This window comes from Mus caroli, unplaced genomic scaffold (assembly GCF_978045245.1).
Source record: "Mus caroli unplaced genomic scaffold, Mus_caroli_1 scaffold_4, whole genome shotgun sequence".
Classification (NCBI taxonomy): Eukaryota; Metazoa; Chordata; class Mammalia; order Rodentia; family Muridae; genus Mus; species Mus caroli.
In genome coordinates this window covers 94,704,656-94,729,350 of record NW_028227259.1, presented here as the reverse complement: position 1 = coordinate 94,729,350, position 24,695 = coordinate 94,704,656, and the positions used below count along the sequence as shown (strand labels likewise).

At 40.2% G+C, this 24,695-nt stretch overlaps 1 protein-coding gene across 1 annotated transcript in view; it reads right to left on the bottom strand.

Moving 5' to 3' along the window:
* Mthfd2l (methylenetetrahydrofolate dehydrogenase (NADP+ dependent) 2 like) overlaps positions 1–24,695 on the bottom strand; it is a 92,964-nt gene that overhangs the window by 24,475 nt on the left and 43,794 nt on the right. Inside the window, exon 6 of the mRNA XM_021163363.3 lies at positions 20,463–20,555. Coding sequence (XP_021019022.2) covers positions 20,463–20,555 — 93 coding nt within the window. The remainder of the gene's footprint in view (positions 1–20,462; positions 20,556–24,695) is intronic.

The following is a 24,695-nucleotide window of genomic DNA, read 5'->3' as shown; positions in this document are numbered from 1 at the left end:
AGCATGTGTGGAATAATTATTAAGTTATTAAACAGTTTTTGTTCTCTTAAGATTAAAATCTGTGTTTAAATACTATGATATCTCTCAGACAATATCAGATTGGCAATGGATAATAACCACAATTTTTAAAGCACAAGGAAATTTGAAATTCATTTTAATTCCCAGAAATATCACAAAATAGAAAAATATTTATGTCTTTTTTTCTAATAAAGGCATTTATCTGTATGCCCACTGTAGAATGTTGAATAATATTGAAAAGCTTAAGAACAAAATAAAAATAATATTTTATACCATCCAAAAATAACAGTATTAACATTTTCATTTCTTTTCTTTCTAGTATTTTAAAAATATTTATTAGATATAAAATATGATGCCTAAATTTCATCATTAAAATTAAACTGTGATTCTTTTCCTATTTCATCAATTATTTAAAACTTAAAAATTAGACTAAATAAATCATAATAGGAGTAACTATTATTCCTGAATTGTTTCCAATTTTTTGTATTACTAGGTCATGTTGTAGTGGCCACTTGTATTCGGGAAACCATGGATACATTTTGCTGCATCAAACTTGCTGAAATTTTTCACTGGATCTTTGAAAAGAGCACAAGTATATGTAGGTTGGCTAAAAGTACTACTGAAAGAGCTGTAGCTGGTTAAACAGTAAGTCCCCAAACAGCTGACAGGTGTCCCTACCACAATATCCACAGAAGCCTACTCAGTCCTTTGTATAAAGTATTTGTCAGCATCTCCTTCACAATTTTATCAAGAATTTGGACCCACACACTGGTGTTGTGATAATGAGTTTTTCTCTCTTCTCTTGCTTTCCTTTTCATTTTATTCTGCCTGGTCTGATGTCAGGGGTGGGGCTGATCCTTGCACAGATCTTACTACCTCTGGAACCAAGTCACAGCCAAGAGAACAAGCTCAAGCTAGCCATCAGGAACACATAAGTTCTGTGGCCGAAGATGAGTGATTTCAGTTGAAGCCAATCTAGACTGATCAGTTTCCAGCCAACCCCAAGTTTGTGGCAGATACCTGAGCTGCCCTGGTAACAGGCAGGTGAAATGGGTCAAAGCCACCACCATCCACTGAACCACAGACTCAAAAGCTGTTCGCAAAGTTGTGTTGCTTGGGCACCTAGGCTTTGAGACATTTTAGTATCAATACCTGGTGGGCTATGCTTAAAAATGACGCACAGTTGGCTATAATAGCAAGCAGGCTATGACTTTGGAATGATAGATTCTAAGTACCAAGAAGAATTTGAAAGACAAAGGATGTATAATTCTCAATAGGTGCTGAACATGGTGAACTATGGTGCGGTACCTTCCACTTCATGTTTCAGGAGAATTGTCTTGGTAAAGCTGCTTACATCTAACCCTGGTCCAGAACAGGGCTCCTCACATTTTTCCACCATGACTCCTATCACCCAAGAAATTTCTACATGATCGTGGGTAAATAAGTATAAAATAGGCAAACAGATCAACTACTTCTGACATAAATGATAAAGATTTATCTTAAAAGAAATCTTTGGTATACATACAATTCCATTTTATTAAAAATAAAACTATGTTTGCATACTGAGGTGCTTTTACCTGCTCATTTTTACATAAAGAATTAAATGCTGACTGGTTATTTGGTACTTCAGACTTTAAAACATATTTAAACATCTTTCAAAGCTCATTGATATTTGCTTTGTTTGGGATGTTTAGTTGTTTGTTTGAGACAGGGTCTTACTGTGTAGTTCCACCTGTCCTAGAACTCACTGTGAAGACCAGGCTGGCCTCGAACTCACAGAGGTCTTCTTGCCTCTGCTTCCTGAGTGCAGGAATTAAAGGTGTGGTCCACCATGCCTGGCCTGGTATTTTGATTTTATGTTTTTTCAGTGGTGAGAATTCTACCACACATACACACATAGGACAAAAATGAAAGAAATCTATCTGTTTAGAGTCATTTCAGCAAGTCATGGAAATTATGTCCTAACCCCAAGCCAAAACTAAGTTAACAGTTTTTTTGTGAAACTCAAGCCATCAACTTTCACACCAATTTTTAAAGTAAAACATTTGTATTATAATACAATCCCAAGAAACACTAATTTGGTAATTTCATGATGGACAATATTAAAAGTCTTTATGTAATTAAACCATTATCTTCCCCTTCTTTCCTTAACCCCCTCCCTCCCACATCCCTCCCTTGGTTCATTACTCTCTCTGATCCTTTCTTCTGAGACAGGGTCTCCTTGCACCCTAAACTGGCTTCAAACTCACAATATATTCTGTGATCTAAGACAGCTCAGAAGCCATGAGCGCCTCCATGGCTCTTCAGCTGTTCATCAGGGCAAAGACCTGCCAACTGCTTCCTAACTGTGATGAATCTTACACTAAGTCTGCATTACGCTTTCTTCTCACTGATCTGCATTTGAGGTTTATATTGTCTTCTATGAATTAAAACCCTTTCAGGAAGTTTTTATTATTAATTATTTGAGATAATTTTATTTTTAGTAGAAATAAATTTACTGACAACGGTGATGACTACCACCTTTGGTTGTAGCTCCAGGCACACAATAGAGGAAAGTTCACATCCGGGGAACGTGTGTGACAATAGGAGCCTCTAAACTGACCCTTGGAGCTAAGTTCAGGAAGTCTTTCTGAATCTGAATTTAAAAAAAAAAAAAAGCTTTAGAAAAACTGTTGGCACAGTCAGCAAAACATTTTGAATAATTCACCCTGTCTATGTTGTTTTGTCTGTAAATTTTCTGCAGCCTTTACTGTCTCTGGGCCACTACAGTCTAGTCAACTTTTTAGTCAAGAAGCCAGCCACATACCCTCAGACCTAGTTTACTAACTTCTGTTGAGAAAAATATCTTCAAAAAATTAAAGTGCCCTTAAAAGAGCTCTTTGTTAATGACTTTAAAATGCAGTCTCACTCTGTGTTAAGGACCAGTAATTAAGTTTTAGCCCAAATCTAGTCAGAACTTGTGGAAGAATTAGGAATACTTTTAGACATTATAATTTAAAGATTTTATACTTTTCATTGCTGTACTGAAATATTTAAAACAGGATGCTCACTAGAAAAGGATGTTTGTTTGACTCAGTTTGGTAGGGCCAAAGTCAAGGATCAAGCAGGAAACACTGTGTTGGCCGTTATTGAGAACCTAACAGCACATGGAATCACATCATGGCAAGTGGGGATGAGGGGAAAGGAGGCGAATCACATTTCAAACAGGAGCATATTGTGTGATTTTTCTTGAGGACATGTGAATAAATACCCACTCATCCCATATAGCAATGAGAGACCAAAGAAATAGTTCTACCTATCCAAAGCAGTGGGCTTATCAGTTTAATAATATTGCTTACAGGAGTATGGGTGAGGAGCTATCTACAGAAGCATGTGTGACCTGGAAGCAGTCAAATCAGCAACACCATCATGGATGATGAGTCAGAACAGCTGCATCCCTGAATCCCATGATTTGCAGGCATCCTAGCTCGCCAGAAATTCTTTTTTCTGATAAATCATTACTGCCTTATAGAAGCTCGTGGAACTCTGAGCATCCTGTAACTTTTAGGAATTTCCTGAAACGTGTAAGTTGATTATTTCCTGAACCTTGCCAGTTTTGGTTAGTTTTTGACTCTTTTTTTTTTTCTACTTAAAAGATTTTTTTTTAATTTTAAAAATTTTGTCATCCAATGTGTTTTCCTATTCTTTTTCCTTCTCCCAAATCCTAATGAGCCTCTTTTTCAAGATGAAATGTTTCAAGTTGAAAGAAACTGCCACACAACAGGAAAAGAAAGGGAACTAGCATCAACAGGCCTTGCTCCTTTCATTAAATCTGTCTAGTGCTGCCAACTGGTCACCCTAATCTCCTTAGGAAGCCTGCCCCCAGGGACCTAAGAACCTGCTCCTGTGCTCTGCTTTACTTTTAAAAAAATTAACTTAGATGATCATATCCAGAAAGAAAGGTATTGTGATAAAAAGTATGGCTTACTATTCATATATGTGTGGAATGATTGATTGGTAGACCATCAGTAGATGCTTATATAGAATTGCAGTAATGCAGGTACTATAGCTGTCTAATCAGGGGCTGCAATTTGCCATTCTATCATTCTTTACATGTAAAACAAAACAATCCACCCCTATCCTTTAAACAAAATGTACCGAATAAAATAGGATAGCAGTACCTAAAGCTGCAGGCGCCACTCCACACTGCGGGAGCTAAGTTCACAGTATAAAGCACTTAACAGCAGCCTTTCCCACTGGTGTTAAGTGGGGTGTTACATCTCATTAGACACAATGCTCGGTGGGTATTTTCACATACCAATGTGACAGGTTCAGAACTGTGTTCACACATACTGCACACACAACATAAAGTCTCCTCCCTATAGCCCCTCCCATCACAGCCATCTTCAAGTGTTTATGGAAGGGCCCAGTTCAGGGATCCTGATAAAAGGAAGTGCTGTATTTACACATCACTTTAATGAGTAGAGTTCAAAGAGCTCTGTAAACATTACCTAATTAAATCCCACAATGATCCAGTGAAGCAAGCGAGCTTTCCCCATTATCCTCATTCGCAGAAGCTACATTTTGAGGTACTGAGAAGCTAAATGATTTCTTGGTTTCACAATGTTGAGTCAGAGGTGCGGCTGGGAACGAGACCAGAGCTCCTGTTCAGATATAAAACTAGCACCACAGAAATGCATGTTCAGGTGGATCACTCCTGCGGGTGGAAGTCGTCCTCCTACTTCAACAGTGAGGGTAAGGGCAATGGAATTTGTATGGATGCATGGTTCCTCCTTCTAAGTCCATAATTTCCAAGGTGTCACTCTGTCAGGGAAGCCAAGAGAGAAAGGAGATGATACCAGAGCGGGCAGAAAGCAGAGAGGAAAAGAAAGAGGCAGATGACAAGTTGTCAGAGAGGCCCTACTTCCTCCAGCTAGGCTCCTGTCCTAAAATTTCCAGACCCTCTCAGACTAGAACCACCAGCTTGGGACTCAATGTTCAACACTCAGAGCCATTCAGACTGAAACCATAGCACTAGCTAAATAGAATCCCCACTAACAGTGAGACCATTCCCTCCTAAGTATCCTCCTACTCTTCCTAGGAGATCTCAACGAGTGCTGAGTTAGAGGACAGCCACACAGCACATCCTATGCTTTCTGTTGTTCTTTCTCTGTGGTCTTTATTTCCTAACTGTTTACATGTATGGCTACGACATGCCAGAATAATCATGTCCCCAATAAAGGCATCATCTGTGGATATCAGGGACACATTTGTTTACAGAGCTAAGAATAATGATATATAGTAGATTACATCAGCTTGAAATACAGAATTTTAGTGGGGTTTAGAAATTCACAGGAGAGCTATTAAGTAGTCTCATTAGCTTCTGCCTCAAATACTTCCCCTGTAAAGCTAATGAGATATGATCTTCTCTTTTCTTCCTGTAAGCAAATCTTACTCTCCACAAAAGGGTACTGCTGCATTTTCGGATTTGGATATGGACGTAGCGTGGAGGCTGGTGAGCTAAATATGCAAAGGCTTATATTGTCAAATACAATTTCATATGTGGAACACAGAAGTCAAATGGGGTGGGTTTCAAACACTTCAAACTCTTTATTTTGTGCTCGTGTGTGTACATGGTGTGCAAGTGTGCTTACACAGTGTCATACACATAGGGGCCAGAGGACAATCTCAAGTATCATTCCTCAGTTGCTGACCACCATTTGTTTGTTTGAGACAGGGTCTCTCACGGGCCTGGAACTGATCAAGTAGAATCTCCCAAGCTCCACCTTCACAGTGTAGAATAGCATGGTGTGATGGTCTGAATATGTGTGGCCAGGGGAGTGGCATTATTAGAAGGTGTGCCTTGTTGGAGTGGGCGTGTCAATGTGGGCGTGGGCTTTAAGACCCTTGTACTGTCCTAGCTGCCTGGAAGCCAGTCTTCTCCTGTTTGCCTTAGGAACAAGATGTAGAATTTTCAGCTCTTCCATTACCGTGCCTACCTGGATGCTGCCATGCTCCTGCCTTGATGATAACTGACTAAACCGCTGAACCTGTAAGCCAGCCCCAATTAAATGTTGTCCTTAAGAGAGTTGCCTTGGTCATGGTGTCTGTTCATAGCAGTAAAACCCTAACAAAAACACATGGGTTCTGGAGAAGGAATCAGAGCCTCATGGTACAAGGTAAGTTTTTTTGTTGTTGTTTTGGGTTTTTTGGACTGAGATAATTTCTTAGCCTCTGGTTTTTTTTTTTTTTTCCCTTAACTTACTTTTGAAATGGATTTATTTTTATTTTACGTGTATTGGTATTGTGTGCCACATATATGCACTTCCATGGAGGCCGGAAGAGAGCATCAGATCTCTGAAGTTACAGATGGGTGTTATTCACCGAGTGCTGGTCCAGAGCAGGAGCACCCTTGCCGAAGTGTGGCTAAACACTAAGCCACCTTTCCAGCCCCTGCAAATTTTGTTTAAAAGGAAAATGGTGTCTGGATTAATAGTATAAAGCAGTCAAAGGAGTGAGATATATAAACTGAAAGGAGATGATGGGAATAGAATAGGACAGCAACCATCCCAAAGCTGCTCCTCTCCCTACCTGCCCTCCCTCCCATGCATCCCAGCCCAAGGTGAAAGCCAAGCAACCAAGTCTCTGTTTTAGAGATAGACTCCCAAAGACCAGGTAATCTAATTAACACATTCAGATAAAGTGGATATTTAGGTGCAAACTAGTTTGACAATTCTAGTCACCTTCTTCATATGCAGCATAGATATCTCCTTGTTCCTCCACCTTTAATAATTAAAAGCAGCAGTTATGCATTTCATGTTGTAGGTCTCATACAAGTAATGTAATCAAAAACTCAAAGAAAGAACTTATTCCCTAGACTCAGAATTTCAAAAGCTAAGGATGAAAGGACTCAACTCAATCCAGAAGACAAGAGTAAATAGGATACAAGTAGAATAAGAGAAGAGGTGAATTCTTAGACCTCAGAGGTTCCAAGGGAAAGTCCGAGGAACCTGGCATGTCTTAGAGAACTAGCAAGACTGTCAGACTTCATTTGGGAAATGTAGAAGTGAAGGCCTCTTTTCCATCTCTCGGAGGTGGGTATGATCCCAAATAATTTAAAGACTAAAAACCAGCTTAGACATCTGCCTAAGACACTTTCAGAGAGTCTACCAGTATATCATAGATATCATAGGATTAGCAGAAAACATGAAGCAACTGAACACGAAGATGCTGTGACAACAGAAGTGAGAGCATGCCAGCAGACACATGGACAGTGAGCGAGTCAATGAACAGGAGAAGGACGTGTGTGTACAAACATGTTCATGAAAATTGAATATTTCTACTATGTCTTCATATTTAGATTCAATCTTAGGTAAAACAAAGGCAGACTTTAAGTAGGTTAAACTCTGGTTTCTACTACTTCAGAATGAATTTTGGGAGAGGGTTGTGTTGTGGTTTGAGACTGTCCCCCAAGGATTCATGGGCTAAAAGTTTGTTAAGAGCTTAGAAAAGGAAGAAGTTGGGCCACTTAATCTCCCACTTTTTTGTCCCTTCGTGTGATATTTTTTCCCACATGATTCTACCTTTTTATACTGTCTGAAGTGGTGTCTTTATCAGTGTCAATATTGAACTAAGACTTTCCATCTCCAAATCTATGAACCAAACACAGTTTTTTTTTATAAAGTATCTACTATCAGGTAGCTTGTTATGGCATCTAAAAATGAAATAATTCATAAAACACTCCATCTGGGAGCCATCAGTTTTTAAAAGAATAGTAACAATATACCAGAGCTTGGCACATAGGACAACACATACAGTAAAGGCATGTGTCCTTTGAATAAAAATTATGTTATCTATGGATCAACACAAAAAAAACTAATGTTTCATTAGAGGTCTAATTATTTCCACCTCACCTTCTTCCCTCCAGCACATGAGGATGCCTGCCAAGGCATGTGTCATCACTTTGCATACAAAAGGTCCACTCTGAACCTGGGCCTGGCTATAGGAGTCAATTCAGAGTAGAAGAAGGCAGAGATTGCACTGCCTCATTCTCTGGTGCTTCTGTTGTCACTGTAAGGAATGTCACATTTGTGTGCACACTGGGACCATGATCAGAATGGGCCACATGGAGAATGGATGCAGGGCTTCACACAAGCCTTGACAATAGCCAAGTCCAGAAATGACTCACAACCTAAAAGCGAGTCAATCAATTCATAAATATATGAATGAATCAATCTGAGATAAACTGAGGCCAGCCTATAATGTCAGTCTCCTGCCAAACTACAGACTCATGAGTAATAATAATAATAATAATAATGATAAATAATGGCTGTTCTTTTAATATACTGAGGTTTCACATGATCAGGCCAACAACAATAGTACCATGAGAATATATATGTCTTACAGTTGGTCATAACTAAAATACTTGTAAACATTTGACACATACTACATATATTTAAAAATATGTTATATATGTGCAGTGAATTATCTTTTCAACTGATATCCAACAGCTCCATTCCACAAACAAAATAATAATTGTTATTATCACTTCAAATCACTATACGCCATGACTTCTCATTCATGGTATCCAATAAATCTATTTTCGTAGTCTGAAAACTCAGTCATATGGATAAATAGTATATAAATGTACACCCATAACAGAGATATAATTCAGAAAGCATAGAACTAAAAATAGGAAGCCCCATATCACTGCCACTCGAGTTCAACTTTATGTTTATACTTCAAAATGGTAAACACTCTTGTTACACTCACTACCCCTTAAACTGTAAGGATTGTGCAAATAAAGCATTTCTCGAAGGTAGCCCTCATCCTCATCCTCTCAGCAGTCTCTTGGATGTTCTCTGAATCCTCCAACCTTTTCTTCTCAGCTTTTCTACCTTATAGACTCATAAAACACAAAGCACACATCAAATACTTTGCAGTGGCTCTCTCCACATGGCCATGGCCGGCCTCTCTCTTTCTACCTTCTCCCCTTCCTCCCTGCCTTTCTACAATAAAGCCCTAAAACCATAAAAAACAAAAAACAAAATAACAAAATACAAAACAAAACAAAAAAACATTGCAGTGGCTTTAAGATATTTGGATAAAATATGAGAATCATATGCATATGAGATATGAATTATTTAGAATGATATAGTCCTTAGATTGGTAATTTGAACACATAGCTTTCATGGTTGTATTAATATAATGATTATATATTCTTTAAGCCTCATATTAAATTATAAAATCAATTTGTTTTTTGAGTATCAATTACACTTCATTTTTAGCATAGATAATCATGTCTGAAAATAAAGTCACCCAGCATGGACATATATCTCACTACTTTTCTTTACTTCTTTGTACTAGATAGACCAATAACGATGTTAGACAGAAGTGATAAGTACATTCCATCTTTTATAAGACACAGGATATTCTAAAGGGAGGTAAAACATTCTATCCTGCAGGGAAGTGTCTTAAAGCAGCTCAAAAGCTTCATGAAGTCCCTGGAGCTGAGCAGAATCACCAGGCCTCTCTAGTCCCTGGTATATAAAAGCTACAAGGACCCTCAGAGAAAGCAGGCTTCCTGGAAGAGGTTTTCTCTAACCTTTTGATTGTAAATTGTGTAGTGTGCTGCAGGTTCCAGCTTGGTCAGGCAGCTGTGTGAGTCATGCCTTGTCCAATAAGGGACCCTTCACCTATACTCCTTTAAGTAACCTCGGTAAAACTCACGGACAGGAAAGTCGGGAGTTAGTAATGCCCTTACTTGGGGTCTTTGACAGAACTTCGTCCGGGATATTTAGATGGTTCTTTACATCTTCCCAGGAACAGTTAACAAGAAGAAAAGGCATTCACTCCTTTATCAAGTGCAATGTTACCTGTAATATTTTTACAAATGCTTTCATCATGTAGTGAAGTCCCTTTATACTCACAGTTTGCTGAAAAATAGTTATCAGGAACTTGTGATATATGGTTTCTAAGATTAGGAAGACTTTGTAAAATTCGTATTTTGGTTTGGGTTGCTAACATAGAAAATTACATAAATGATTTTACAATGATAGACTGATCCTGGATTTATGGAATAAACCCCATTTTAGTCATGATGCTTTATCATTTAATGTAGTGGGTTAAATTTGGATTGTTTTTTTAAACTACTTTATTGAAATGCGACTGACATATAAAAAACTGTATTTAATGTAAACAGCTTAATGGGCTTGAAGGTAAGCCTACATTCACGAAGCCATTAGCAGAATTAATGTTATAAAAATATCCATCATCTACAAAGTTCTTCCTCCCACCTTTTAAATTTAATCTCATGTCGTTTATTTTAAAGGGATAAGAACATTTAGCATAAAACCTACCTTCTTAGTAAGATTTTAGCTATGCAACAGAGCGCTATTAATGACGGGCACGGTGATAAGCATGTCTCTGGGGATTTATTCATCATGTGTAACTGAAACTTTACAACACTCAAGACACTGCCGCTTTCCCTCTCATCCCAGCCCTGGAAACTGTCATTCTAACATCTGCGTCTGTGAGTTTGGGTAATTTAGCTTTCTCATATAATCATGTCCTATTTGTCACTCCATGTTTGTCTTATTTCACTATAAATACTGCCTTCTAGATTTATGGTCACAAATAGTTGGATTTTTATGTGTGTGAGAGAGAGATACTTGTGTGCATGCTTATGTGTACATATGTACATGGAGTCAGAAGCGATGTAGGGCCCCCTCTTCAGTCACTTTTCACCCTAGTTGTTGAGTCAGGGTCTCAGTGAACTGGGTTCTCTCGAGTTGGGTAGTCTGGCTTGACAGAGAACTAGAGGTCCTCCTCTTTCTGCCCAGTTCCAGGGTTACATATCTGTGCCCTTCTACTCATGTTGTGTGTGTGTGGTGGGGATTCGAACTCAGGTCATACTTGCACAGCAAATAATTCACCAGCCCAGCCAATATCTCCCCAATATCGATTTTCTTTCTCTTTATGGATGATTAATGTTTTATTTTAGATTACATTTTATCTATCCATTGACCTATCAGTGAATGGATAAATAAGTGAACATTTAATTTACATGTCTCGACTTCCGATCTTCAAATGAGCAAGTGAATATGGATAATCCAAGATATTGGTTTCTGTTGCTTTAGATGTGCACCTAGAGGCTAGATTGCTAGAACTCATTTTGAGGAATAGAGCATTTTCCACGGTGCCTGCATTAGTTTTCTGTTCCAACAGTACAAGGATGCCTTTTGCTGTACTGGCACATTCTCTCATGGCAGTCATCCTAATAGGTATGCTATGATAGTGTAGCTTTGGTGTGTATTCCTCTGATGCTTAGTGATGTTGAGCTTTTTATGTATCTGTTGCTGCTCACCTTTTCCTTTATGGAATAAAGGCCTGTGCAGTGCCACTTTCCAGTTTTCAGTCAGGTCTCCTCTCCCTGGGCCTGGCTTTGTTCTGTTTCTTGCTATTCGTTGTTTATGCAGTTTGGCCACCGACACTTTCTAAGATAAATGATTTGCTAATCATTCCCCAATTCTGTAAGCTGCCTCTCATTTTAAAAGCTGCTTCAAGGCTATGTTAAGGATTTGTAGCTAACAACTCTCTACGTTTGCTTCTGTTGCCTATGATTTTCTTGGACAATAAATCATAAAGAGGTTTGTTTAAAAATAATTATTTGATATACCTAATTTTACCGTTTACAAAATGCAAATGTTTCTTTGGGACAAACGCAATGATCCATGTTTAATAAAGAATTAAATCTTGGATAAGTATTTGGTATTTTAGGCCTTAGAATATGTTCAGCATTTAATTTATAACCATCACTTCACTTAGGCAGGTACCATAGGAGATAGAACTACACGTGACACATGTGGACCCTAACAGTAAAGCACCTGCACTCTGCACATCTGCAGAAGAGCAAGACGTAACAAACTTGGCTACTTCCCACTGACAGGTAAAGCTCAAGCTCAGGGTTCTCTGTAGAGGGTTTTGTAATAAAGTCTCATGTAAAAATAAGCAATTATTTTAAATCAAAAGCAAATGCACTCATTCAAAATGTGAACGAGTCACAGCCCCTTTACTGACTACATAAGTAGGCTGCATTGTCTATTTAGTTTTAAGACGTTCACATGAAGTTACTTGAAGAGGTGCGGTAGATGCTCTTTCCATTCTGTGGTTCTCCTTTTGAACTAAAACCAGATCTAAAGCAGGCAGCCAGGATCGATGTCAGACTCTACAGCCCACTGCAAATACCGCCTCTATGCAAATGGTAATACAAGCACTGATGGGCAACACTTCAGTCACTGGCTTACCGCTTTTCTGAGTTTATGTCCATGACTGTTCCTGCAACAAACGTCACAGCTGAGAATAACTGACTACAAACCCAGTGAAACCGTTTGCTGGCTGCCAGTCAGCACATGCCGGGAAGAAACACTCAGCGATGCCACAACTGCTAGCCCACACGACTGATGAGCTCATGTGCAGACAGGCTCACGTTCCTACCCTCACTAGGAAGTGCACTGGGAGTGTTTTCTCCTTCTTTAACTGAAGAGTCACCATTTACTCCGTTGTTTCTCCTCCTTCCCTCACCTTGAACTCTGCAGGTGCAAGCCCTGAGTCACAGCGCTGATGCAATGCCATATTCATTCATTGTAACGCGGCATAGCCCCAAACAAGGAATTAAGAAGAATCCATGGCTGGGTGGGTTTGGAAAAGACTGTCTTCCCCTACAAAGACATCCTCATCTTCTAGAAGAGAAGCTTGAACCAAGATAGGCCCCTGGCTTCTGAAGAACTCATCACTGGGTTGCCTACTGCTGACAGCAAGGTTCTTCATCAGGCTCAAGAATCACAGTGATGAACAAATCATACCTGGCTGCTGAGGTCCCAGTACAGAGGAAGTCACTTCAGGAATGTTCTATGGTAATTCTCAGTATTTCCTGCATCATATCCCAAATGCTTCTTTATAGTTCTGGCCTTCTTTTCATTTATTTTGTTTTTTATTTTTTACCACAGCATGTTTGTTAGTTCTTCAATAATTTTGTACAGTATGTTTTAGTCATACTTGCCTTTCCCCAACTATACTCCCATCCATAACTTTTCTTCTTTCATTGCTTTATTGTGCATAAAACATGAACCAATAGAACAGAAGATCCAAAAATTGACCGATACTGCTACAACTACCTGATTCTTGACAAAGGACTCAGAACCATGTTAGAGAAAAGACACCCTCTTTAAAAACTGGTGTTAACTGGGAAAAGTGCTATCTACATGTGGAAAAGTGTGCCAGATCCTTATGGCATAGCTTGTATAGAAATCAACCCAGGGGTTGGGGAGGTGGCTCAGTGGGTGAAAACACTGGGTGGTTCTTGCAAACAAATCTAATGACTTAAATTTGACCCTTGAAGCCCTCACAAAGTTTGGAAGAAACCCTACTCTGCAGAGCTGTTAATGATTCTTATCCTTGACCATCTATATATCTTTGTTTCTCTAGCATCTGATATAGTTGTAATATGCATGTACTACCAGCAAAATGGATACACATCGAGTAAGTGTGTATTCCAAGAAACACAGACTTACACTGTTGAGGTCTGCAGTTTCTTCTCAAGCACTGACCTACATGTGCCCTGATCATTGCAGAAAACCACAGAAATGAGACAAAGGCTAGAGAAAATGCCCTCAGGGGGCAGGCAAGGCCACAGGGCAAAGGAGTGTGGAAGTAAAAACTTTGATAAGGGGGTCAAAGATATTCAGACTCTCCCTACAATGCTGTATCTGATGCCTAGCTAAGAAATATATAAACAGCAATGGGAAAAATAAATATTGTTTATTCTTGAAGTGATCCCAGCATCTTGTGTCTCTGTCTACCGTTATCCTTCTTCCCAGGTTCCAGTGACACCCACAGCCTTGTTGGCTTCCACAAAGGGCACCCAGTGTGAGGCTGAAGTTAAACTGTCTACTCAAGATACAGAAAAGTTTCTGTTGGCCAAAGGGCTTTACAGGCTTGTGGAATATATGAGGAATTCCTCAAATGTTCAGAAACATGAAGACATTATACATCTCTACTCAACCATATGTTGAGGTTAAGAGGAGTTTAAAAGTTAATAAGGATAATTTAGATAGATATTTAGCCATCTTTATTGAAAATAACCCATGGTCTACAGGAGAGGGGATGTTAGATCCTAAGATTTGATGGAAAATAGGAAGGACTGAAAACTGAAGTATGTGCAAAGTATACCAACTCCTGTACAACACTTCAGTATTTGGAGTGCTGTTGCTGATGCTGTGATGCTGTTGCTGATGTGGATGCTGATGCATTAAAGCCCCTGGAAGACAAATCCAGGAGCCAGCAGACTGCTCCTGGAAAAGGAAAGTTAAAATCCCTTGTCCTCCTGCAGCATCCTAAATGAAGCCTTTATTGCACATTAAAATAACACGATGAAGAAGTCTTATTTTTGATGTCCAGAGAATGGCCAAAAGAGGTCATTCTAAGTAAAGATTTAAACAGACTTCACAGACTTGCCTGGAAATTGCAAACTGTTTCCCTTACAACAAGCTTGTAAACGTATCTCTGGACACACCATGCATGCACAGTTCCTGTGGGGCCTCCTTGTCCTATGTCCTGTCTTCAGCAGACAATTCAACAGCCTGCCACCTGCTGCTACAGCATCAAGCAGAACTCTGCAGCTTTTCTACTGGGACCACCTGCCTGGTACATTCATGTCTAAAAAGTCTGCTTTCACCTTTAAAAAATTCTGATTTTGCAACATCTTTGACTACAGAGGATGGACATGTTACTTGATGATGATGCAAACTTGAAAACTTATTAAAAACTTAGTTACCAGGTCCTCAGAAATGATGAAGAAGAAGAAGAAGAAGAAGAAGAAGAAGAAGAAGAAGAAGAAGAAGAAGAAGAAGAAGAAGAAGAAGAAGAAGAGGAAGAGGAAGAGGAAGAGGAAGAGGAAGAGGAAGAGGAAGAGGAAGAGGAAGAGGAAGAAGAAAGGAGAAGGAGAAGGAGAAGGAGAAGGAGAAGGAGAAGGAGAAGGAGAAGGAGAAGGAGAAGGAGAAGGAGAAGGAGAAGGAAGGAGAAGGAGAAGGAAGGAGAAGGAGAAGGAGAAGAAGAAGTAGAAGAAGGAAGAAGAAGAAGAAGAAGAAGAAGAAGAAGAAGAAGAAGAAGAAGAAGAAGAAGAAGAAGAAGAAGAAGAGGAAGAGGAAGAGGAAGAGGAAGAGGAGGAGGAGGAGGAGGAGGAGGAGGAGGAGGAGGAGGAGGAGGAGGAGGAGGAGGAGGAAACAACACAAAACTTTGAAACTGAGGTTTAATTGTCTGCCAACAGTAAATTAGATAAAAGCCCATAAAGCTTCCCAACAGGACATTCATACAATATATATTGCATATATATGCAATATATATTCTCTTTCACACACACACATACACACACACCACAACTTTTGCCATTTTTGCCATTTGCCATACAGGAGAGCATCTTACATTAAACTTCAGAGCTTCTGTACAGGGAAGAAAACAAGAGGGTGACTCTTTGCTAGTTACTCTTCTGATAGGGGATTAAAGCTTAAAATGTATATAGACCTCAAAAACCAAATTCCCAAAGAGAAAATGAGCCCATCAATAAATGGGCAAATGAGCTGACTGAATAAAATATCTCAAAGAAGAATTAAGAAGCACTAAATACACAAATTTACATTTAACATCTTTATCCATCACTAAAATGCAGCTCAAAACTTATACTATAATTTTTATACATATAAATATATTCACAAATATTTTAAAATATATAATATATAAATATATTTTTGTTACAATAAATCCTGATGGAAATGGAACGTGGCGGGTGGGGTGGGGGGAGGAACTCTAGATACTGCTAATTTGAATATGAAGAGGCACATGCTGTGACTTGTCAAGGTTGTCCAACTAATAAGCAGTAGAGTTAGAATTTAAGTATTTACCCCTTCCCAGAGCCTGTGCACATCCCTCTATACTAGTAAAGGTAATTGACAAATTTGAGATAAATGAGGGGAGGGATTCTAAATGGAGAGGCAGAGTCTAGTTAAAAAGGAGAAACTGGAAAATGAGAAACAGGGTATGGGAAGAAGGATGCTTTAGTGTGGCCACATTACAGTGGTGGTGGTGTTCTAAACTGCTGTGGCTCTGTGTGAACTCACTAGACTCCCAGGGTGCAGAAGCTGGAGATGGTGAGCAGACTGTAGCTCTGTCCTGCCCCTTGGGATTTCGGTGTTCAGGTATTTTTAAAATCACTAACCCTACTCCAAGGAGTGAGAAATGCAGCAGAGAATAGAGTCTGAGGTCCTAGGATGAGGATGGACGGGAATGTACCCAAGAATTGATGCGATGGGAGAAGTGCACACAGGACGTGGGTGGCTCACCTTGTGGTAGCCAGGCGGATGACTCTTCCACATCTCTGCACTGACCTGCCATTCTCCTTACTTTATATTATGTTGTCTTTCATGAAACGTGTTGCCATAGAGGTGCTCAGGGCAGACTGGGGAGGTCATCACCCTGCGGGAGAGGGTGGCCTAGGGGACAAGGTGCCATCTTCAGCACTGCCAACACCTGAACCTACAAGTGGACACACCAGTGACTCAGCACTCCTCTGAGTTTACTCAAATGGGTGGAGAGACTTCGGGAAGTTCCAAAAAATAAGTTGCTGTCCTATCTGAATAATAATTCTAAGGAGTTTTGCAAACTTACTCTACCCTTCAGTTTCCTTGTAGAGCCACATAGAAGAGGGCCCAAGGACCTCTTCTATGCCGCAGATGCTGTGTGTGCCATGTCAGGGGATACATGCTTATGTGCCCGAGTAGAGAGAACAGGTTAACCTCGGTGTCATCCCTCAGGGACTGTTTACCGTTTCCCTTCTGACACAAGGTCTTTTGTTATCCCACAGCTCACCCAACAGTCTAGGCTGGGTGGACAGTGTGCACCCAGGGACCTGCCTACCTTCTTTCCCAGCAGTGTGATTACAAGCACAGTCGATCATGCCTGGGCATTTCCTGCATGGGTTCTGTGTAGCAAACCCAGATCTCTGTGTTTATAAGGCAAATCCTTTACTGAATGAACTCTCTTCATAGTTCTGTGCCCAATGTGATTCTAAGTATGTATCTATCTATCCAGCTTTAGAAGAGGAGAAGGAGAAGAAGGAAGGACCATAATCAGGCCTTATAACTCCTGCCATAGGAGAATGAAGATGCAGACAACCACAAATGGGGTCAGAATGGTAGCTTCCCATAGACTTGAAGTTTAGTTTATCAGGATCTGATTTTCTAATTTGAGATTCTGACTAATTCCAAATATCAGTCTGGGGGGCATATATTCAAGAGTTAAGTAACATACAGTTCGACCTCTCGGGTGAATACTACGGGAAACTAGAGGGCTGAGGTCAGTGTTAACTAAGCTAATATTACTCATGCCTCAGGGTCACCACACAGTGATTTCTTCTTTTACTCATCTTCTGCAATCCCGTTTCCAGAATTCATCACCAAATTCTCCACAGTCGTCTACAGAATGTTATCAGTCTTTCTGACGCATAGCACACTCACCTACCCCCCCCCCACACACACACTCTTTCTGACTTCTAGATGCAACTGTTTCCATATATGTTGACATTCTAGTTGTGACGCTGTCCCAGCCCTCACTGCTCTAGCTACCTCTGCCATTAGGTCACTCTGTACCTATTTGATTCCCACTCCTAATTGTATTCTTTGGCTTCTCACACAGGATGTATGCTGTGGCCATTCTAGTAATACTTTATTGCTATTGTGTAGTTATATAGGCCTCTTTGTAGTATAGATTCCTGGTTTCTGTCATTACTGCAGTTACTAATATCTCCATGTTTTATCCTTAAATTCTCCTCGTGACTATTAGTGAATGAAGTGGAAATGTAGCAATCATTTTTATTTGTCTCTCATAAAGTCTAAATGTTCTTCCCAGACAATGTCCCCTGACTAAGTATTTATTTCTTCAGGATGATCTCGGGGCCTGCATGAGAGGCAGTCCTGCAGCACTCAGAAAGCGTGATGTGCTTTCTGAAAAGAAATGGGAACAAGGAGTATGAATTGTTCTCCTTCTCTTCCCTCAAAATGTCTTTTTGCCATGGTGGCCTGTGGCCAAATCACTATTTCATAAAATAGGACTGGAGCCCTCTGGTGGTGAGAGGATCCTCCCAGGGAGCCGGACTGTAGTGGAGGAGCTAATCAAAAGGACCTGAGCATGGGCCTTTTACCATGCTGGCCGCTCTGGGTTAATTATGGATAAGCTCAGTTCTTCCTTTTCTAGACTTCTTTGTTTGCCTCTCCTTGTTTCTGTAACACCTTAGAATGGATTCAGACCTCAGACTTTAAACAGAAGCCCACGGGAGAAGTTTGAGGATGCTGACCATGTCAGGTATAATGAACGACTTGTCACATATGTGTTGATTCAGTCACAAAAGACTGTCAGTGGATCTCACAAGAGGACTTGCCACTTGTCATGATGACAAGACAAAACACAAGCTTGAATACACGCTGGCAAGTTTTCTCCACTAGGAAAACAATCCATTCAATATTATGGTTGATAAACACAAACGTTGAGAAACATGGCTCACTATTTACAAGTTATTAGCATTAAACACACTTTCAAAATATAAATTCTTGTGTCGTTTAAAGCTGGAGATTGCCAGTAACATGCAATGAAGCAGGAGAATGATAAAAGCTATCACTCAAGCGTTGGATATAATTATGACTATAAATAAGAAATAAACACTATATATACCAAGTAAGGAAAAAAAACTACCTTGGATCCATTAAATGAAATCATAATAGCTTTTCTCGTTGCCTCTGCTCTTGGCTCTATAGTGACAGTTCTTGACACTCTGATGGAGGCTTTAAATGGGTGAGCCTGTCTACTGTTCTTTTCTCCATCCCTGGCTCACACCAAAGTCCACACCTTTGAGATCACAAATAAGGTGACCTTATTTGTGTATTTCTTACGCTATCCTTCATAACGTACTACTTACTACACAAACATAACCAAACAGTATATACAATAAAATCCCAATATCTCCAGCTTGGACCATACCATGTACAGCCAGCAACCTCCCCCCCCCATGACTTTGTGGTTTGTTCCCACTCTCTCCCTCTCCCCCCCCTCTCCCTCCCCCCTCCTTGGAATGTTATTCTCTGAGATGTGCTTCCTTGAATTTTCTTCCACTGTACCTAGGGCACAGAATCCACCCCAGACCATCATATGAAGAAGAGTTATAAAGGAACGTTATACTGTACTTTCCAAGCTGTGTTTGGGGTCACTGAGAGCCCGGGGTGTGAGAGATGGGAGAATGCATGTGCATGCCCATGCCTGAGGGGGGCACATGGAGGGCACAGCCCTACCACAGCACAGTGAGAGTGAAGAACATCACCAGCAAAGACACCAGTAGAAAGTAGCAGGAGGGAAGGAGGCAGAAGAGAGAAAAAACAACCCACCCAGGGCTTTCTCTCCCTTCCCTTCAGATTTCCTGTGGCACCAAACCTTGGCAGAAGCCAGTGGATAAAATATACAAGCCAGGCTGTCCACAGGACACAAAGACCAAAGCAAGACAAGGCAGAGTGGATCTGGTGGGCAGATGAAGGGCCAGGAATGAGACTCTACTCAATGGCCACTTCTTGAAAATTATTATCAGTGATTGATATCTAAAATGGTGTCGCATCGGTATTCTCTTCCTTCACTAAACCTCAGTGTGGCACTTTTCTTTATCTGACATGATTTTCGATTGATTGAGTTTGTGTATGCTTTTTCCCACAAATGTTTTAACGTCTTCAATGATTGGGCTTCATCATGTTATTAAGTCTCATATCCTTACAATTTGTAACATCTTCTGTTGTGCAGTAAGAGTTCAATGATTATTGAGTGAGCAAATCCAATCTTCCCTCTGCCATCTGAAATCGTTCATGTTTGATTAAATCAGAAACATGCTGTAGACTCTCAATATTTCTAAGTAAATTAGTCACACATATGAGCTCTGTACTCTAGCCTTTTCTAGGATCTAAAATATCATTCTGGTGACTTTACTTACTCTATTAATTAAAACAGATCAATTTAAACATGTTATAATAAATATATACATATTATTTTTCACATATTTCTTTCTTTATTAAACTACAAAAGAACTTAATCTCAAAACTGAAAGAAAATCATGCTATTTAGTGAGCACAAATTTGTTCGTACAAATGTTGCTCAGTCATGTTTGTCAAAGTGGCTGGCAAAGTGCACACAGTGGTGTGACAGATGCTGATGTAGGTACAATGGCCAATATGATGACTGTGCAGAGACAACCTTCAGTTCACAGGAGTCAGTCATATGTTTACCTATGTGTGTCTCTTATATGTTCTTTAAATGCATCAAAAATTAGGGCAGGAATGACTCTGCCATGTCACCCCACCAGATAACCATCAATGCAGACTTACCCGCAGCTACTATGATGATGTCTGCTAGCTGAGTGTGGGCCTTCAGTTGTTCTCTGGGGGTGTATCTATGCGCTATCGTCACCGTTGCGTCGCCTGCAATGCAGAAGATCCTCCGTGAGTGGCTGCCACAATTTCCAGAGTTGTACAAAGTTTTAAACCTACGGCAGTCTTTGTTACTACCCATGAACAGCAAAGTTTCTTTGACATGATTAAATCCCATTAAAAACTAAAAAGAAAGTCTGTATGAACCAGAATTGAAAAGTCTTCCTTTCAACTGGATACATGGAAAATCAAATCAGTCTGAACAGGGGTAAGGGCTGCTCATCCTCAGATTTTTGCATTTGATTGGTTATTCATCAGTTGGCATTAGGGTTGTACACCGGTGTATTAATGACAGAGAAATAAGTACAGTGAGCAGCATGATAAATGATCTTAAAATGGACAATGTATTGCAGAATGCATTAGGTGAGGGATCAATTCTGCCAAGAGGAGATGTCAAGAAAGGATCCCTAAAGGAGGCAAAGTATCTGTTAATGTTTCCAAGCAGGAGTGTAACAATTTGGGGAAAAGAAGAAAAGGGCATTCCAAGTGAAACCATAAGGCAGCAGAAAGCAGATTAGCTTGGAGGCTGTGTTGAGGAAGAGTGGGTTGGACTAGAGTAAGCAGGAAACTTCAGGATGAAAACTTGAGTGGGTTACATCTGAATAAAGGAGAGCAGTGCTGTCATCCCAAGATGTGAACATGGGCCTGGGTAAAGAATGAGGCAGTAACAGTGATGAGAAATGGAGCAGGGAGAGACTCCCTGCAAGAGACACAACTTCTCATCTCTCCTCTTGGAAGATATCAAATCCTTCCCAGGCAGCAACAACCACAGAATTGTACAATGTAGGGCTTTAGAAAAATGAGGCGGGGGGGGGGGGAATCCTATTTTCCACAGACGTCACAGCCTGTAAAAGTCATGAAAGCAGCAGATAGTAGATGCCACACAGACACAGACACAGACACACAGACACAGACACAGACACAGACACAGACACAGACACAGACACAGACACAGAGACACAGACACAGACACAGACACAGACACAGACACAGACATAGACACACAGACACAGACACAGACACAGACACAGACACAGACACAGACACAGACACAGACACAGAGACACAGACACAGACACAGACACAGACACAGACACAGACACAGACACAGACAGACAGACACAGACACAGACAGACAGACACAGACACACAGACACAGACACAGACACAGACACACAGACACAGACACAGACACAGACAGACAGACACAGACACAGACACACAGACACAGACACAGACACAGACACAGACACAGACAGACACAGACACAGACACAGACACAGACACAGACACAGACACAGACACAGACACAGACACAGACACAGACACAGACACAGACACAGACACAGACAGACACAGACACAGACACAGACACAGACACAGACACAGACACAGACACAGACACAGACACAGACACAGACACAGACACAGACACAGACACAGACACAGACACACAGACACAGACACAGACACACAGACACAGACACAGACACAAGAAGGAAGCTTGTACACAGCAGTGGCAGACCTCTGAACATGACCATCCACGCACTTCCTAAAGGTGATGGGCCCAGCTCCAAAACCCACCTCTGTTTCCTGTGCTCTAGCCACGAGAAACACAGGTGGAGGCTGGAGCATGCTGTGGATGACAGTGTGCATAACACACAGGATGATACAGAGTTGTCCCGAGAGGAAGCACTGGAGAAACAGTAAGAGGAGTGGAGAGCTAGGCAGGGCCTCCACCCTAACCCCCAGCAAAAGTGTCCTGGTCTACAAAACAGCAAGTCTACAGGAATCCATCCATTTAAGGATGAGTAATAAGTAAGAAGGATTTGATGAAGCATCAATAAACAGCCCAACAAAGGACAAGTCCGGGGTGAGTTGGGAAGGTGATGAAACTGTTCGGATTCCAGGGCTGAGTAGTCTAGCCAGGATGACTCTGTGCATATATTCATATCAATGGAACGAAGCACCAAAAGCAGCAAACTTTACCTTGTGAGAAATTTTAAAGCCAATAAAAGGAAATATTTCAAAAGTAGCAAAAATAAAAAATAGACAATAATGAAGGTGAAATATGTATTAACTAGTTTACCAATGTATCAACAAACAACAAAAAACTTGTGGAAAACTGCACAATTGTACCCAAACATTGTAACTTGGGTTGTGGGGGTTAGAGCTTAAAGCAGTAAAAGCCAGAGCAGGCAGGGTGAATCCATCCAAGCTGACCAGAAAGACCTGTGTAAGGAAACTGGGGCATAAGAACTTCAACCAACTGGTCAAATTAAGACGGAGCGTGGTGAACAATTTTGAAAATTCAAGACTATAGAGAATATTGTCAATAATGAAAGGAACTCAATAATATATTTCGATTTATCAGAACCTATTTGAGGAAATGCTCAATGGACTGTTGGAGAGATGTGGCTTTTTTTAATACAGACCTAAGACTTTAGAACAATGTGAGCTAGACTGATAGACTACCATAGCTTGATTACCCTCTCCTCAGTCATGTTGAAACTTAACTGCTGTGGCAACAGTATTGAAAGGTGAGACCCAACATGTTTATTTAACCCATGAGCGCCTCCTGGGACCGGAAGTGTTTATTTAACCAATGAGAGTCCTCATAGGACCGGAAGTGTTTACTTAACCCATGAGAGCCCTCATGATTAATGCTACCGTGGGAGTGGATTTCTTATGAAAGATGATTTCAACAGCAGCATCTTGTAACACTCGCGCTTCAGAGCTATAAAGAAATGATCTCTGCTCTCAACAGATTAACTGCCTGTGGTATTCTGCTACAGCAGCAGAAAACTGACTCAGCCAGTGACAAATGTAAATGCAATTTACATTGCTTAGATTATGCAGCAAGAACGCAAAACAAGGGTAGACTGGGAAGGGACGGTAAAGTCTGCTAGTTCTTCATATATAATAATGGGAACCAACACGTCTTCTTAAAAGCTAATCAGCCAGCAATACGGGCATATATTTATAAATATTCTGAATAATTATCGATGAATGTCAGGTAAAAACAAAAACTGAAACAGAGTGGGAACATTTTATCAATTCTTTTATAGCCTCTATAGATAACACATAAAAATAAAGAATTAAATCTACTATGTATTATAATTATTGAGATAATAAGGATCTTAAATATTAAAACATATAGACATAAAATGTTAAAAATGAAACAAAAAACAAACAATAGGAAGTAGGTTGTTAATTCTGACCATATGTATTTAAGCATAAAAATTTAAAAAAAATTCAGTGACCTATAAAGAACAATGGAAGGAGAAATTCCATATGAAATAGGACAGAGGTATATGCATTAGAAAGCGAAGGGGTGGGCTGGGTGTGGTGGCAGAGCCTTTAATTCCAATATTTGAGAGACAGAGGCAGAAGGATCTTTGAGGTCAAGGCCAGTCTCTCACATAGTGAGTTCCAGAACAGCCAGGACTATGTAGAGAGACCCTGTCTCAATAACGGGGGGGGGGGGGTAGCTCTTATTCCAGCACTCAGGAGGCAGAGAATTTCCAAATTGAGACCATCTTAGGCTACATAAAGAGTTTGAGACCATTCTAGGCTACATAGCTAGTTTAAGGCTAGCCTGAGATACACACTGAAACCTTCTCTAAAACAATATTTTAAAAGGGAAGAAAAGCAGTCAGAAAGAGAAGGGAGTAGAAGAGGACAGAAGGGGTAACTCACTGAATATAAATGTATAAGTTATACATGAGATTGATACAATGAATTAAATGAATACTAGTGAACATAAATGTGCACTTAACAAATAAAGGAAATGCAATCCATAAAGCGTAAGTTACCAGTGATATAAATAGAAATACATTGAAGTTGCTGAATTTAATATACCCCTTTCAGTTCATAACAAGTCAAGTATAGAGAATACAATGAACATTATATGATTTTAACTTATTAAACTCTGAAAATAAATAATGTATTTTTTTGGACCTGTCTTAGTTTATATTTCCATTGCTGTGGACAGACACCATGACTGAGACAACTCTTATAAAGGACAGCATTTAATTGGGGCTGGCTTACAGTTTCAGAGGTTCAGTCTATTATCATCATGGCGAGAATCATGGTAGTGTCTAGGCAGACATGGGGCTGAGGATGTGCTAA